Source organism: Grampus griseus (genome assembly GCF_964374135.1).
Source record: "Grampus griseus genome assembly, chromosome: 12".
Taxonomy (NCBI): Eukaryota; Metazoa; Chordata; class Mammalia; order Artiodactyla; family Delphinidae; genus Grampus; species Grampus griseus.
In genome coordinates this window covers 73,451,587-73,469,264 of record NC_139006.1, presented here as the reverse complement: position 1 = coordinate 73,469,264, position 17,678 = coordinate 73,451,587, and the positions used below count along the sequence as shown (strand labels likewise).

General features: G+C 44.1%; 1 protein-coding gene across 1 annotated transcript; it reads right to left on the bottom strand.

Moving 5' to 3' along the window:
* Positions 1-1,970: 1,970 nt before the first annotated feature.
* On the bottom strand, positions 1,971-16,911 carry SEC11C (SEC11 homolog C, signal peptidase complex subunit). Its single transcript, XM_082667908.1, has 6 exons — positions 16,736-16,911; positions 9,500-9,609; positions 7,331-7,480; positions 5,041-5,160; positions 3,014-3,071; positions 1,971-2,171 (listed from the first exon to the last, which is right to left on the bottom strand). Exons 1-6 carry the CDS (start codon positions 16,820-16,822, stop codon positions 2,118-2,120), a joined length of 579 nt encoding a protein of 192 aa, XP_082524034.1. The 5' UTR covers positions 16,823-16,911; the 3' UTR covers positions 1,971-2,117.
* Positions 16,912-17,678: the final 767 nt, after the last annotated feature.

Here is a 17,678-nt window from a genome sequence, read left to right as displayed (position 1 = left end):
TTTGTCTGCCCAGATACAGGCCTGGTTCTCGTTCCAGACATCGAGGCTGCAACTGAGACTCCAGATAAAAGAACATCGATCCAGCATTAACTTCCATCATTTCCATTTGATAAAGACCAGTGGCCTCTAAAAGGCCAAAAGAGATCATACTTTCTAACAAGCCACAACCAAATGGCACTGGCTGAACTGTGTCTGGGTTCTTACCTGTCTTTGTAAAGTTTATTTCAGAATGTCAGGCATGTTCAAAGGATTACCGAAAAGCTTAGCCACATTACGGAGCTTTTTAAAGTTTATATTAACCAACTACAGAACCCCAGAAAGATGATAAAATAATAAAGTTTTGACCCAACATTTGAAATTCCACCTTTAGTTCAGGGATGAAAAACCTACTTTTCTTAAAAAAGAGTTTATTAAAGGGCACCAGAGAATAATGTTTTTAGAAAGCATCCTGTAAATTTTTCTTTCACTTCACTGATTTCAACAGGATGAGGTCCATTATTGCAACAGCCTATTTTAGCAGCGATTAAGGATTAAAGGGCAGGCTGCCCGCCACGGATCACACCTGCTGGTCGTCCCCAAATCACAGCTCAGTCACAAAGTGACTGTACAGGTGTGTGAAAGCACAGGTTATGCCGAAGAGGAAAACACACGTAACCACGGGTGACATGTACAGAGTGCAAACTGCGTACGTGGGCAGCATTGGGCTAAGGAATCATCTACTAGTTCCTGGGGACATGCAGGGAGGTGAGAGCAGTTCTCATCTTCCAGTTGAGGTTGAGGGAAGTTATGCTCAAGGCCCATGGGTGGTTAAGCTACCAGGCAGGATTCTAAATTGTTAGATCAGAAATGAACAAACCTGAAAGAATGAGGTAGATTTCTAAGTTCTGACTGAAAAGGATGTCAACATCGTATTGTTCGGTGAAGAGAGAACGTTTTGGCAAAACTGAAGAGAGTATCTGAAAATACCACTGGCCTCCTTTTTATTCCCTTAACACTTTGCAGTGTGGTCCGGGCACCAGCAGCACCAGTGTTCCCTGGGAGTGTTTCTATTTTTTTCTTTTTTCTTTGGCCCTTAGTTCCCCAACCAGGGATTGAACCCTTAGCCAAACCCTTGCCCCACCCTTGCCCCCTGTAGTGGAAGCACAGAGTCTTAACCACTGGACCACCAGGAAAGCCCCCTCCTCTCGTTTCTTTTAACTCTGCTCTACGTCCCCTCCTCAGAGGTCTCCCCTGACCCATGTGAAAAGCACCCTCTATATGCTTCTTTCCCACAGCAACTGTCCCTCCTGAAATCACACGTCGGTTTATCACCTGTTCCTTCTACTACACTGGAACCTCCATCCAGGCTGGGACTCAGTATCCCTAGCACCTAAGGCAGCAGCTGGGACACGAGGGTCTGAAAGAGGTTTAACGAGGGACTATTTTATATTCAGGACTGTGTACAGTGCAAAGATAACGAAACTGAACTGTAACAGTGGAGATCCCTGGGAAGTGGAGAGGGAGACTGAGGGGACAAAGGACACAGCCCTTCTACCCTTCTGTGCTTCGAGCAGTTTGTCAAAGGAGTACACACCGTTGTCATAATTTATCAGACACTTTTCAAATAATTTATCCAACCATCTCAAGATACACCAGGCCACAAGAACAAAGCAGATTACACCTTTCCTTCTAAAAAGGTTTTAGGTTTTATTCGTTTATCAGACTACACTTCAATAAATAAGAAATCATTTTCTTTTAAGGGCCTGTCTGTTTCTCGTGGAAATGCTATGAGAAGAATTTTATTTTTGAAACTCAGGTGTTACAACTATATCACGTTTGGACTATACATTATCCCACTAGCAGGCCGGGCCCAGAGACGGCCTGCCTGATTCTTGAAGTGCTGCAGACCCTCAAGCTTGGTTTAGAATGATCACCACGAGAAGCAGAGAGACTGAGCACACTCAAATCAGAGTCCACAAAAGAAAACAATCTTCACTGATGAATCGTTTATTCAAACAAGACAAAAATGTCTCCACATTGTTTCCTTTTATACAGAAAGTGGAACATTGCAAATATATTAGCTTTTCTCTTTTTCAACAGAATTTATTTCTGTCTGGTCCCAGGAATTGCCCTTCATTTTAGGATTCACGTTTTAGTAACACATATGCACCCATTACAGCCAAAAGAGCGTACTGCAAAGAAAACACAGCGGAAAATTACCGTGAGGACTACAAACAAATTTGGTCTATAAATGTATTCAGATAAAGTCTGGTCAATACTGGACTGAGGACAGGATCAAAAGATGACCTCTTCCACATGCTTTGTTCTCGAAATGAGCTGTTCAATAACACGTAACAGTTAAAACCCCCAAATATATTGATGGACCAAGGATCACACACCCAACAAACACTGCTAATGTGCTACTCATTCATGTGTAGGTTTCCCACTGTGCTTCAAGTGATTAAAAAAACATATGGGGGCTTCCCTGGTGGCGCAGCGGTTGAGAGTCCGCCTGCCGATGCAGGGGACACGGGTTCATGCCCCGGTCCGGGAGGATCCCACATGCCATGGAGCGGCTGGGCCTGTGAGCCATGGCCGCTGAGCCTGCGCGTCCAGAGCCTGTGCTCCACAACGGGAGAGGCCACAACAGTGAGAGGCCCGCGTACCGCAAAAAATATATATATATATACTTATGGATACTATTTTTGTTGAAGTTGGGAGATAAGCATTACTGGGCTTATTGTACAACTTTTTTCATATGTTTAAAGATTTCCATAATAAAAAGCAAAAACTATATAGGTGCCATTTTAGAACACACTATATAAACATAAAAGGTGGAAGTACTTACTTTCAATAATTAATTTCAATAATTTAAAACATAATTAAAATGAGTATATTAATTTGTCATTAACTACAAATACTCTGCAGAAGAATTAGCTAGCAGAACATTCTTAACAGACTGCATCTTTACAGCTGCATGTATAAAAGCGCCAGTATTTTCTTAAAAAATAAAGACGTACACATAAATTCCTACCTTGAATTTTGGATAGTCGTTCATTATTATGGTGACCATACCAACATATGGTAAAAACCTAAATTGTGGGATAAAAAGCCAGAAGTGTAAAAAGTGTTTGTAATATAATGATAGCAATACTTGAAAACACTATAAATCAGCATAGGAAAACGTCTTCCTTGGGAACAACACTGATTGGGGCCATAAAACAATATTCACTCCTGTCTCAGAAGGTTTTATTAGTAAAAAGCATTAGCGCTAACAGCCAGGACAACTTTTTAAGAAGGCAAATTAGGATCTAGAGATGCTACTTGTCTTCACTTGCTGCATTTCACCCTAACAGAATGAAAATAATTAGTTGAGCCACTTGTACAACAGAAAGGGCAAATCGAGTTCTTAATTTTTCTTAGTAGAGATGTAAGATTCAGATAGCCTATATATAAACTGCTGTGCGAGAGAGCTTTGAAAGCACATGAATAATTACTGGATTGGCCAAAAAGTTCGTTCGGGTTTAAATCTTACGGGAAAACCTGAACAAACTTTTTGGCAACCCAATAGTTTGTAACTGAAGGAATCCTCATCATTTTCATTGCACAGCACTTTTCAGATGTAACAAAGAAGTCGGTTGGGCAGTGGACACAAATGTGAATCCCGTAATTTATACCCAAACATGATTATGATCCCAGAGCGGATAAGCCAGGATAAACCAGCCAATGATCATGCTGACAAAATTAATGTCAATATGGAATCAGTTTGACCCAAGTGTCCATCATGTCACTGATAGGAAACAAGGTAACACTCCCTTAGTACCCTCCAGTCTGCTTGAAAATCAGTGGCATCAACCTCTCACTTATACACAGCCTCTCACCAGAGTGTCTAGAAATACAGGACTGACCAGCTGCAGGTCCCTGTCATCTCCCTGCAGATATCCAGGTGGGATTATTGCAACAGAGGAGAAATGGTTAAAAGGTGAGCAGAGGGAGGAAAGGGGTCGAAAGAGGCCTTAAACTACGAGCTGATGAATAAAGCTGCATCTTAGAAAATGGTCACCGGTGTTCTCCAGCCTTACACAGCTGGTAGGATTTCAATGAAAGGAGACATTTCTAGAAAGGGTTAAATATAAAAAGGGTCACCAAGAGATGAGGAGAATCTCCTTTGGTATTTAATAACAGGACAGACTCTCTGCTGTGTCAATCAGAAGTAGAACTCATGGCTGGAACAATTATGCAAAGGTGGGTATTAAAAATTTTATCACAGAACTTTTCTTAGTAGTAAAAACCAGGACATAATCTAAATGTTGACCAAAAGAGGACTAGTGAAATCAGTTATGATTCTCAGAGGAACATTATGCAGTCGTTTAAAAAGATATAGGTGTAGGGCTTCCCTGGTGGCGCAGTGGTTGAGAGTCTGCCTGCCGGTGCAGGGGACACGGGTTTGTGCCCCGGTCCGGGAGAATCCCACGTGCCGCGGAGCGGCTGGGCCCGTGAGCCATGGCCGCTGAGCCTGTGCGCCCGGAGCCTGTGCTCCACAACGGGAGAGGCCACAACGGTGAGAGGCCCGCGTACCGCAAAAAAAAAAAAAAAAAAAAAAAGATATAGGTGTAGATTTGACACAGAAAGCTATGTGCAACCTTCTCTTGGGTGAAAAAATAAAACTCTTCTATGTAAAATTATATATGCATACACACATCTATATAGGTACAAGGAATACCTAGAATATTCATCACAGTGTTACACAGTAGTTATTTCTGAAAGGATTTCTTATAATTGTTATTTAAAATCTATAAATAATCTCTAGGTGAGGATTTATTTCAAAAATAGAATTAAACCCATGATACAGACAGCATACTTGCATTCAGCGTTAGATTTCAGGCCCTTAGGAAGTTCTGAATTTTGTTTAGTCTTTACAGTACAAAGAATAACTGCTTACAACTCTCCTGACGTATAATCTCTGTAATGTATCATTCTATTAACCTTGGTTTCTTTGTTTCTAAATATTTTTCTGGTTTCTGAATCTTCTGTATAACTTAAAAGTTAATCCTCACTCACCCTCTGGCTCTCCCCACCACATCCTTCTTTTCGAGCCAGTTCTGGCCTTCTTTGTACAAGCCTCTATCGTCAACTTCATTATTATCTCCTTTAGTCAGAAATTTGATGTCTCCATTATCTCTGGAAAGCAAAACAATGTCCTTTCAAAAATTATTTTCAGCACAGCATCGTTAGAAAAGCATTAGCCTGGCCAACACTTCACAGGCAGATTTGGGCACTGAGAAAAGCAGTCAAAGATAACTTGATCTTTCTTGGTCTAAGGTGCTTGCTGGCAGACAACCATTCAACTAAAGCACAAATCTAATGACAATTTTGTAGACTTAAATTCTAAAACACTTAAGTTACCCTGATAACCAAAAAGCATGGCGAAGCACAAGGGCACCAGGAAGGCAATGCTTAGCTCCAGCATCTGTTTCCATCCATTCTTCATCCCCACAGACCAACTGGTTAACACAGATTATATTCCTCTTCACTCGACACATGAACTTGGTCCCAGATTACACAGATTTGAGCACAAGGTAATTCAAACACAAATGTGCTCTTAGCTCTCCTCAAGCTTATTTTTCCTTACCAAATGTGGGATGTGTTAATGCCTTATTTCCTTCACCACTGTGCAAAGTGGATTACAATCCAGTTTGCAAACAAACAGGAATTACAAACGGCATAAAACCACTGTGTTAAAGAGACAGGGGGGATTCATTTTAAACATTGTAAACTGGTGCTTACACAGCCTTGATACTAGAAACACAATATTATAGCCTTATAGAGCTACAAAGAGGGTCTTTTTTCAATAAGACAAATGAGAAAATGCACTAAATAATCTGATAAAATATTAAAAGCCCACAAAGATTTGAAACCACGCCCAAAAGAGCGAGCGGATTTGTAGCCATGGTTATAAAATAAATTAAGAGTAGAAAAACCCGGGCCATCTCTCACAATTCACGAAAGCAAAGCATCATTATTTCCTTAACTTTGAACAATTTCTCATCTTTGTTTTTTTTTTATTTTAATAATATATTTTATTTAACTCAATATATCAAAAGTATTCCTTCAACATATAATCAATCTAAAATTATTATTGAGATACTCTCTGTCTTTTTTGGTACTAAGTCTTTGAAACCTGGTGTATATTTCACACTAGTTACATTTCAAGTGCTCAGTAACCATATATTGCGGGTGGCGAACTCATTGGCTAGTGCAGCTCTACAGGAAATGCACAATTTCCCATCTTTGGACATTGTTTTAAAATCAGGTGAGAGTTCTGTCGCATCATGACTGAGCGTATTTCTTCATCAGTAAGTTAACAAGTACTACTAACAAGGTAATGTTAGTGCAATACCAGTGTTTTAACACAAACTGAAACATCATTCTAATGTTTAGAGTAAAATGAAGTGAATATTTTTAGTATCAAACAACTTTGGGGAATACCTGGAAGCAGTGAATGGAATAAGAATCTCATACCAGAAATGTACAAATAGTTAGACACACAAACACAAACACACACACACACACACAGAGAGAGAATGAGCAATGCTCCATTATTTAAAAAATACATATATATACCTAACTTTAATCCCATAACTCATGCAGGTAAAATGCTATACTAAGCTGCATAAAGGTAAATGAATAACCACGTATGTAACGTTTTCGCTAATCACGTGACTGTACTCTCTCATGGAAACTTAATACGTTTGAGCTAGAAGTCATTGTTTCTGGTTCCCAAGAAGTGTTTTAATAAGTCATCACTGGCATTTAAGGAAAAGGCAAAGCCATCTGTGGTGGGGAGAATTAATGCAGGATATGCAATGATCAAATCATGGGAAGAGATGGGGAAAGGAATTTTTATTCATCCAGGGCTAATATTACTGCTGAGAATGCCAGTTTGTCCAAAGTGACACTGAGAAACAGGTAGCTTTCTGCATTTCAGAAGATAATTCTCTTACGAAAATTATTCTTAATTACCATGAGATTTGATTTTCTTTGAGACTCCTTCAAATAGCTAATATTCTGCAAGAATACATTCCAGTGTACATTGTGCAGCAATTCGTTTTTCAAGTGCTTTAGTAAACATCAGTTCATTTCATTCACATAATCACCCTGTGGGTTACTGTGGATAAAGTATTATTCCCATCTTACAGACTCAGTTAAGTAGCAGGTTCAAAGTCACCCAATTACTAAATGGCAAAACTAGGAACATAATCCAGTGTTTCTGCTACTTTCTAATCAACCATTCAAACTGTCCACAGTTGTGTCTACAAAACAAAACCAAAGAGAAGTAAAGCCTCTTTACTTTTCATGAACTTTGATTACTCTGTGAACTATTGGAATGTCTCGGCCTTCGACTTTAAAAACAACGATTTCACCAGCTCTAATCGGGTCTTCTCGGAAATTTGTTAGGAACAGAAGGTCGCCCCTGTGAAAGGCGGGCTCCATGCTGCCACTGGAAAGAAACACAAAGTCACATCAGAATTATGTTCACACCAGGTGAATATTTCAACCCATAAAGAATACAACAAACATACCACTTAGAATATCCGCTTTCATCAACAGTCAAGCAGGTCTCTGATATAAAACAAACCACAGCAATTTCCTTCTGATGGCTCAAGGTGATAATGGTGAGAAAGGGAGCGATTTCTTCTTGGATTTGAGTATGAAAAGGGCACTAGCGGGTCGCTCTGCAGTTTGTATTAGGTAGAAAAAGAACTAAGAAAAATGTGGACTCTTCGAAGTAAAAGCCAATGATGGCTAAAATGCTTAGGATAATTTCTTCACCTACTGCTTCATCTTTACTCCTTTGACAAAATTCCTGAAGACATGCAGTGGGAAGAAGTTTCTAGAAAACCATCTCAGTCTGTGATAACAAGGACAGCAGTTTTAAAAAAAAAACTCCCTGAACAAGTCTCAGAGGCAGGATGAGTACGCTGAAGTTTGGCAGCAAGAGTCATTATCGTGCCCCATTAGGAAGGCAGTCCTTTGAAATGTTTCACTATAACAACTTACTCTTGCTTTCCTCAAGGGCCAGGGATTCCCCCAAGGTCAGTGTTCCCCAAGGTCACACATCCCTCATGATGTCAACAGTTTATACTGACAAGCCAAATTGCTTTAGAATTGTAAAGGATGCTTTAAAAAAAAAAAAGTCCCCATGTACTGCAATTTCACAATAATCTCTGCACGCCAGTGTGTCTGTGTGATTGAAGAAGGGCTGGAACACCTCGGACCGAGTTCTGGCTCTGCCGAAAGTAACTGTGAGATGCGGGCGACTTGGCCTTGTTGGACCTCAGCTTCCATATTTGTTGGGCCCATCTCAATTTGAGGGGCTTAACTTTTTCTTTTTTTCAAAAGCCTTAAAATCCTTCCTTCAAATGAAATCTTACCAGGTAAAATATAGTCACATAAAGTACATAAAAGTGGAGCTATCACAACCGAAGCAAGGCTAAGGTGTCTATAGTCCGTGAGCTTGGTCACCTTTTCCCTCCTAACCCATCCACCTGGACCCTAGGGCACCCCTGGAGCACAGTGTAAACACCAGTGAATTAGAGGCCCCCTCAGCTCTGTGTGTGAACCATGCCATCCTCAGGCTCCTAAGTTTATGAAAATGCTGCATCTCTAGAAGCAGGCCCCTTGGCCAGCCACAGAAGGGTGGCCTGGTGAAGCCCGGGCCAGAGCTGTTGCCCCATCACGTGACAGCGGGGCCCAGAGGAGGGAAAGGGCACTGGCTTGGGGGCCAAGAAGCCTGCGTGCTGGTTCTCCCGCTCTGGCCAGCGGTGACCCGGCCCGCGTCACTGCTCCAGCCCGCTGCTCCCCGTGGAACAACAGGGCTCCACTCCCACTGCCGGGAGACTCAGCGATCTAAGGCACCGTGAGCAGAGCATCTCCAAGCACCTAAGGGCTCACAAACACGCTATTTAATTTCAAGTTGATTGTTAAGTTTTTCCCCTTGGATGACTTCATGGCTCTGGGAAGTTAAAGTATAAACTGTTCTAAGATGAATACGCTGTGCTTTCTAAGAGTAAAAGTCTTGAGAGTCTTGAGAAGAGAGGAGTCAGCTACCACAGCGCTGCTGAAGAAACCTAAGCAAACACCAGACACCATGCTGGGCACAGACTCCCTGCCCATGCGGGACAAAGAGAACCAAGTAAGAGTTTTAAATTAGTTATGTTTAAAAATCAATGTGTACACAAATAATGCATTATTACTATCTTATTAAAATGTCATTTAACATGGATTAAAACATGAAAGTGAATCACATTGCACTGGACCACAAGCATCAACATGATGAAAGGCCTCAACTGTCTATTGAAAAAGATTTTTCAACAAAAGCCAAAAAAAAAAAGAAACCTTCTCAAAACAGGTATCAAGAAAGAAAACTCTAAAACTTTATCCAATTAAAACACCGAGTTTGGGTTGTCCACGCTGCTCCTGGGTCCTGGGCAGCAGTAGGACAGCTGGCAGGACCCACCTCAGCACCACCACGATGGGACTCTCGCTGCCAGTGAGGACGATCAGGCCTTTCCAGATCATGAGCGCAGAAGACACAATCATGGCAAAGTTTAAGACCTGGTAATAGAGCTGGAATGAAAAAGGCCAAACCAAAAGTAAGAACCGGTGACAGAATATTCACTAACCCAAAGCTTGTTTTAAAAAAAAAAGCTGTTATTTTAGGACATGAAACTAGTTCACACAAGCTACAAAATTAGGTAGAATTTCAACTTCTGACCATGGAATGCCCATGTATCTTCTCTCCTTCCATGAGAGAAAAGGAAAAAAATTAAAAACCAGAGTAATCTGTGGGACCTGCTTTGTTAAGGCCTCTGTACGACTCTTACCTCTCCAGAATCCCCCAGAACCTTCAACCCTGAGGGGACCCACCACTCAGGTTCTATGGCTTGGCCTCCCGCTCTAGTGCAGAGGGCGGAGGTCTAACCTGAGAGCCCCGACATGCCCACAGCTCACCCAGAACACTCCTCAGCCCCACGGCCAGAAGGGTCCCGAATGAGGGTGCAGAATCCTAGTCTTCCAGCACTCTGTCCTACACGAGGTTACTCTGCATCGGAAATTACAATTCAAAAGTGAACAGAAACTGGAAACACCTAGATGTTTAGGGTTTTCATAAATGTTTTAAATGATGAGCATCAAACATTTGGTTAAGAACACGGCAGGAAGGCCACTGAGTCCGCATCTAGTTCTAAGCCGCCCTCGCTCCACCGGAGACCACAGAGGGCCCACAGGGCTGCCCGCCCTCACTGTGCCCCAGGACGGCTCCGACTGTGGCACCTGCCTCGGCCTGCCTCCTGCACTTGCTCTGGGTGATCTGAAGAGCGTGGATGGCCCACCCAACACTCTGGTGTCTCAATTCCTGGGCCTCCTCGCCTCCAATGACCCTCTCCCTCCACCTGAACCGTCCACTCTCAGCGGCATACCTGGCCCTGAAACTACTCAATCCCCCACCATGTCTCTAGCTCAAGTAGCCCCTCCCCCCGGGCGCGTGAGCCTGCTCTTCTGGCCTGTGTGTTCGCCTACACGGCCGGACTCCGGCCCTCCAGGGGCCTCCACCACCCACCTCCGTCTCTCCACCCTCAGCATGCAGCGTGCAGCCCCCATGAGGCCTGGCAGCCGCCTTACTCCAAGACCTTCTGTCTACCCCTCCAGAGAAGAAGCTTCCAGACCTCTACCCGCGAGGGGAAACCTCTGAGTAGAGTCGGAGAGGACAGCCTGGGCTCTAACTGCGTCTCAGCATTTCTGCCCAGCTCACTCATTTGAGCCCCACCTCCCCTTCCCCCTCCCGCGCATTCTGGAGACACCTGGGACTGCCAGCCCTTGAGTCTTGGCGGCATCTGCAGCGTAAGCAGTGGAGACTTATTCCTCCACGTCCCCCCACTGCTGGTTCCAGCTGTCAGTTGCCACTCTTCTGTTTTCCAGCTTCTAGTATTTGATTGCTCTTGTTTCCCTTTCTGGGCTTCCTATCTTGGAGTAACTGATGACTTTTTAAAATCCCTTTACTATATACAGTTTTAGTGGTGTTTCAGAGCAAGTGAGATTAGGTAGGTTAGGTCCCGTCTTAACTACCTGCTAGCTTTCCAGCTAGGACTCAGATCACATGGCTCCGGACAGTACTGTTTTCCTCAAATATCCAAATATAATTTTAACTGAGACAGAATGCAGGGTTATGGACTCTTTTTGAGGATCGAATACAGTTTAAAATGCAGTTTTAAGCACAGTTTAAATATAGTTTTAAATAGTCTTAAAAATGCACAAGGCCTGGAGAAATGGGGGCTGAAGACACTCAGGAAGGCCCAGGAGGCATGTGGCAGGTGGATTTACACGCTTCTGACTTTGAAAGTGTAGACCAGCCTTTACAGCAGCGGTTCTCAAACTTCAGTGTGCACTAGCATCCCCACGTGGGGCCTGAGAATTTGCATTTCAAACAAGTTCCCAGGTGACCCTGAAGCTGCTGGTCCAGGGACCACAGTGTGAGAACCGCTGTTCTCTACCATTGGTTCTCAGCCTTGGCTGCACGTTAGAATCACCTGGAGAGCCTTTGGAACACGGTACACCTGGTCTCCATCCAAGACCGATGGAACCAATGGGAGGGGAGGGGTGCTGGCATCCCTGTTTCTCAAACGGCTCGCAGGTGGTCCTGATGCACAGAGGCTGGACCACTGTTCTACACCTTCTCCCTCCCCTGGGCTTCAGTCTCTCCCACCTTCAGTCCTCCTTCCACCTCACATCCTCCGTAAGGCTTCTACACTCTCTCTTCACAGCCAAACCTCAGGAGCTTCTACCCCAGGTTTCTCCTCTTCCTCTCCATCTACAGTCACCCCTCAGCCTACACACCCAGTCACATGCTCACTAAATCCAACGGACAACTGTCAGTCCTCACATTGCTGACCTTTTGGCAGCTGTCAACACAGATGATCACTTCTACAAGCTCTCCGCCCCTGGCTTCCAGGATAGCACACTGTCCACCCTCCGACCACTTTCTTTCTAATCTTCCTGCCAGTTCCTCCTCCTCTAACTGGACCTTCAAATGCCGGCACTGGCACCATCATGCTAACTGCTCCCAATACTGAGATTTCCAACTGCCTCCCTGACAGTCTCACTCGGATGTCTGTAAAGGCAGCACCAACCCAACACGGTCAAAACTGAACTTAGCTTCTGCAAAAAGGCTTCAGTGCTCGTGATCTCATCTCAATACATGGCATTCCCATCCACCCAGCTGTCTGCAGTCACCCCCCCACCCATTTGTTCTATCCTCTCTATCTTCTAAATATGTCTGGCATTTGTTCAGTTCCTTCTATTCCCATTGCCACCACGCTCATCTAAGTCACCAGCACAGCCCGTCGGACACTGCGAGCACCTCCTAAGCAGGCTCCCGATGTCCACGCGTGCATCTTCCGACGCGTGCTCCACGCTACACTCAGCACTGGTTTTCAAATGCACCTCTGGTCATCGGCTCATCTCTATGCCCTGCATAAGGCTCTTTGATTGCATCCCACACTCCATGCGTGAATATGATCTCTAAGTCCCTGTCTGATATATGGCCTCTCCTCTCCAGTGTCAGCTAGTAAAGCTCACTGCACTCCAGCTCCACTGGCGGGCTCTGTCAGTGATTCAGAAAGCACACGCTCCTTTCCACTCCAGGACCTTCACCGGCTACTGTCGTGGCCCAGGAGGCTCTCCTTAGCACACCTAACACTCACTCACCTTTAAGTCCTACTTTAAACATCAGTTCCCAAGGGAAGCCCTCCCTGACCTATTAGACCAGGAGTTAGCAAACTTTTTCTGTAAAGGGCCAGGTAATACATATTTTAGGTTTATGGGCCTTATCATCTCTGTTGAAATGACTCAACTCTACCATTGTAGTGGGAAAGCAGCTACAGACAATACGTAAAAGAATGAACATGGCCGAATTCCAATAAAACTTTATTTATAAAAACGGGCAGTGGGCTGGAGTTTGCCAACCTCTGCTATAGACCAGCCTGTGTCCTCCTGCTATATATTCTCACTGCATCCTGTATTTCTTTATACCATCCATCACCTTGATAATTATGCATATAATTATTTAATGCATCTTTCACACTAAACTGTAAGTTCCACAAAGGCAAGGATCATTTCAGCCTTGTTCACAGCTGTGTCCCCAATGTTCAACACAGGCCTGGGAAAAAGTAAGTATTCAGTTTGTTGAATAAATAGTGAGAAATACACGGTGGGCACATATAAACTAGTAGTAAGAAAAACACTAAAATCGCAACAACAAAAAAGAAGTACAAGCTTAAAACTATTAATATTCCAAAGAAGAAACATAAGTGGCGAATAAACACAAAGTGTTTAAACCAAATCCTGCCTCCCCCTTGCCCCTTTTCGGCCTAGTAAATGTAAAGGTTTTTTGTTTATTTGTGTGTGTGTGTGTGTGTGTGTGTGTGTGTGTGTGTGTGCGTGTGTGTGTGTTTTAATGCTAATACTCAGAGCGTGGCAAGCATATATTCCAGTGGTGGGGATGCAAGTTGATATAACCATTCTGAAAGCAATTTAGTGTCAAGCATTAGTATCAAGAGGTTGCTCTTGGCCCAGTAACCCTACTTCTAGGAATTCAGTTTAAACCAGTTTAAACCTAAAGGCAGATAGGGAATTACGGCCCAAAGATACTTATCACAGTCTTATTTTTAAAGGGAAAGGGAAATAAATGAGCAACAACAGAGAAATGACTGAGTAAATAACGGCAAATTACTGCACTATTCGAAACAATGAATAAAGAACTTTAATGGCAGGACGAAACACTCAAGACATATTGAGTGAAAAATGTAGGCTGCAGTAGGATCTCCCCAAACTGTTTAACAGTTTATAAAGCAAACACAAGGAGATCCCCCAAGATGCTAAGAGTCTATCTTAGCATGGTGGAATTATGAATGATGGGACTGTCTTATTTAAACTACTTTAAACTACTCTCTAGTCTTTAAAATTCCTATGATGAGCATAGATTAATTTCAAAATCTGGGAGGGGGTAGGGAAGTATTTAAAGGAAGAGCAATTTGACAAGATAGAGGCCGTTAAAATAATCATTTTGAAGAGTGTGACAAAACATGAAAACATTCTGATATGATAGGAAGGAAAAGAAAAGCAAAGCTCAAAACTGTCTCTTGCTAAAATTACAACTGTGTGCAAGTATGTAATTTGAGGTAATCGTGAAGGTTACAAAAGTGGGGACAAAAGGTGCATTAAAATAACATATTTCGATGTAATAAATGAAAATAGGATAATAAATGTAATTCAAAATTAAAGTTACATACCATTTTTTTAACTCCTTGGCTTAACTGTCAATAGCAAATTATCAAATTAAATTAAATTCCCAGGAGAGCAAAAAAGGAAACTGGAGTGCTAAACGGACATTGTTCAAGTGTTGGGCTATAATATGTTAAACGGTTGCTTAAAGTAAAATCAGCCTTGCTAGCCACATCAGCCTGAAGCAGAAGTTGTTCACTGGCGTTCACGTTCAAAAACTTCACCACCTGCTCTGCTTGACCTAAAGGATTTAGTAAAGAACTGCTGTTGCATTATGAACTGCAGCTCTGATTAGGAAAGCCCCAAGGCATGGTTTTCTATAGAGACTGCCATCTTTATACACGTTTTCAAACCATCGGGCTCCACCCTGATAAAAGAAAATTATACAATATTGCCACTTATCTAATAAAGACCACGTACTGAGAATATATTTTCCAGTATGATTTTCTATGCTTGAAAAATTCTTTGAGAGGAAATAAAATCAATTCCTAAAAAAAAAACTTCTCTGAGCAAGACATTTATTTGCTCAAGAGATAGCCAATTATATAGAAACCTAACAATCAAGCTAACTGCAAAACCACACATCACCCTTCCAGCACCCTATCTTTAAGGGACCTAGTATCTAAGTCTAGGACTGAAATCCTGGAATCTAGAAAATGTAATTTTGATGGAACTACTGACAAGCTGATTGGAAATATACACCCCACATTTCACTGGTGCCTTTTCTTATTGTTCATCTTTGCCTACCAACTCTGTATGCTTGGCACTTAATCATCCCAGCAGAGTTTAGAAGCAAGCTCACAGTCTTTGTCAAGCAAAGATGAAATAGCCAATGTCTACGGGTTTTAAACAAACGTTTCAGACCAGATATTGTGGCTGACAGAGCAGCAGAAATGCCAGTGGCTGTTTTTCTTCCTCTCTTTCTCACTGCAGAAACAAAGAGTCCTTGTTTTTGCATGTGGCTCTTTCCTTAATTAACTGTAAGCAAGGGCAGCAGAAAAAGGAGGTCCCTCTTCCAAGACTGGTGGAGCGAGCATGCCTGACAAGGTGTCACAGGATGCTATTGTGGAGGGAAAAAGAAAAAAGCAAAAGGACAAAGCTTTAAAAAAAACAAAAAACAAAAAGGACAAGGAGGCAGCAGATTTGAGCTTCTGAATTTTAATTAGAAGACTAGCAAAATACAGACAATGCAACCAGCTACTAACGGGCCTTATCACTGAGAGTGGGAATATACAGAGCTTTCAAAAGGCAAACTGGCTTAGCGATTGACAGATTCACCAGAAGGCGTTCATTGATAGTCTGCAGTCGGTAATCGGTACCAATTTTAGAGACATTTTTAAAACCTACCCAATTAAGTCTAGATTTTTTTTAAGTAAAGCTCTACTTCCTGGAGGATTTTCTTGTAAACCACATCAATGTTCAGGGCATTAGCTGTTGGTTTTTCCAGATAGCGATAATCTCTGCCACAACTCATCTTAATCACAGAAATTCCCAGGAGCTCAACTAACATGCACACCTAGAAGCAACCAGGTTCTCAACACAGTTCATGAGATTCAAGTCACCAAATTCCCCCACGCTACTGCACTAGTCTGAAATTCTACTCGGAAAAAAGAAAGAGAGAGGGGGACGGGGTCGGGGGTCGGGCTAAGGAGAGGCATAAAGGAAGTCTTCTTCCGAGGCCCTCTCCCAGAGGGGTGAGAAATCAACTCCAGTCGCCCAAAGACCCCACGCTAGCTGCCTCCGATATTCAAGGTGCTGCCAGACCACGGAATCCAAGAATGAAGTTAGAGAAGACATCTGGAATCCCTTTTGGAACACTGATTCAGTCCACAATGATGGAGCACCACCAGTGAGCTCTCCCGCACGAGGAGTTTTATTTAGTCCCAAAGCCTGGCCGGGAAAACACTCCCCGGGATGGGAAGAAACCGCGTCGGGAGGCATTACTGGACAGCTCCCATCGCTAGGAAGTTCTCCCCTTTTGCCTGCTTTTCTGCCACTTCCATCCGCGGGCAGCCTCCTTCAGGACCTCAGGCCTCAGAAACCCCCCCGAGAAATCTGTTCCCTTTTCCACGGGATGGCCCTTCAAATACGTGCAGAAGGCTGTCACTCGCGGTAGAGTCATCTCTCCCCGCTTTCTCAACCACACGACCTCCAAAGGACGGGGTTCCTATTCTCTTCCCCTTCCGGGCTACGCTCCCCTAATTGCGCTTTTGTCAGTGCGATTAAGTGCCCACACGTGGGTCTGTGCGGATTTGAACCCAGGGCCTCCGAGAGCCCAGGGCGGGAGCCTCGGGTCGCCACCGGCCCCAGTCGCGGGGCGCTGTCCTTGCGGGAGCCCCATCCGGGGAGCTCCGACTCGCCGCTGTCTCAGCCGGTCGCGGCTTCCGGACGCGCCCCCCACGCGGGACTCCGTTACCTGGCGCTTGTTCATCTTCCTCAGATCCCCAAAGATGTCCAAGCCGGACGCAGGAAGATGCGACCCCACGGCGCCCGCGCGTACCATGCCGGGCTCTCTGGGGGGCCGAAGCGGCCCGCGGGGTCCGGGTGTCACAGACAGCTGCGGAGCACCGGCCAGGCCCCCGCCCAACGGCCTTGCCGGCCACGTGACCTGAGACTCGCTCGGGCGTCTGGGAATCGTAGTCCTGCGAGTCTTAGCCACCAGTGTACCTGGAAGGAACCAGGAGGAAGAAAACTACCACTCCCAGAATTCCGCGCGCCGAGAGCCTCGTCCAGTGAAGACCCAGGGCTCCCAGAGACTGGGGCGACCGGGCTCGGGAGCCTCGTCTGACCCTTGCGAGGGAACCTCGGGGAGCTGGTGATGCTGCATATGGCTCGGCCAGCTCGGGGAAGTGACTGCTCAAGAGCAACCGAATTCCCCAAGACTCTGGTCAGGCGCCAGGAGGACACCTAAAGCCCTCGGTATTCACCTAGCCGTGTATCTAGGCCATTGGATGACTGCGACTAGGGAAGGCGGGGCTTCTGCAAGGGGGCAGGCTGTGCGGACTAGGGGAGGAGTCTACACAGGGGCTTGGCGGGTGGGCGGGGCCTGGAAGAGGCGGGAATTTTGAAGCCTCCGAGTTCCGCGCTCTGCAAGAGTAACAGGATTTGAAAGCAAGGAAACAAGAGAATACAATGATGTATCCTCTGATCATAGCTGTGTCGCAACGGATGTTAATTGAATGAAAAAATAGCCAATTAATTTTATGCACGAGGAAACAGAAGCCCAGAAAGGTTAAATGACATGGTCAAGGTAAAGTGGCAGAGTCTGGAATAGAACTCAAATTTTTAAATTTCCAAATACTGGATTATGGTAATCCTGATCCTAGATTATATTTAGTTTATTCACTCACTCATTTATG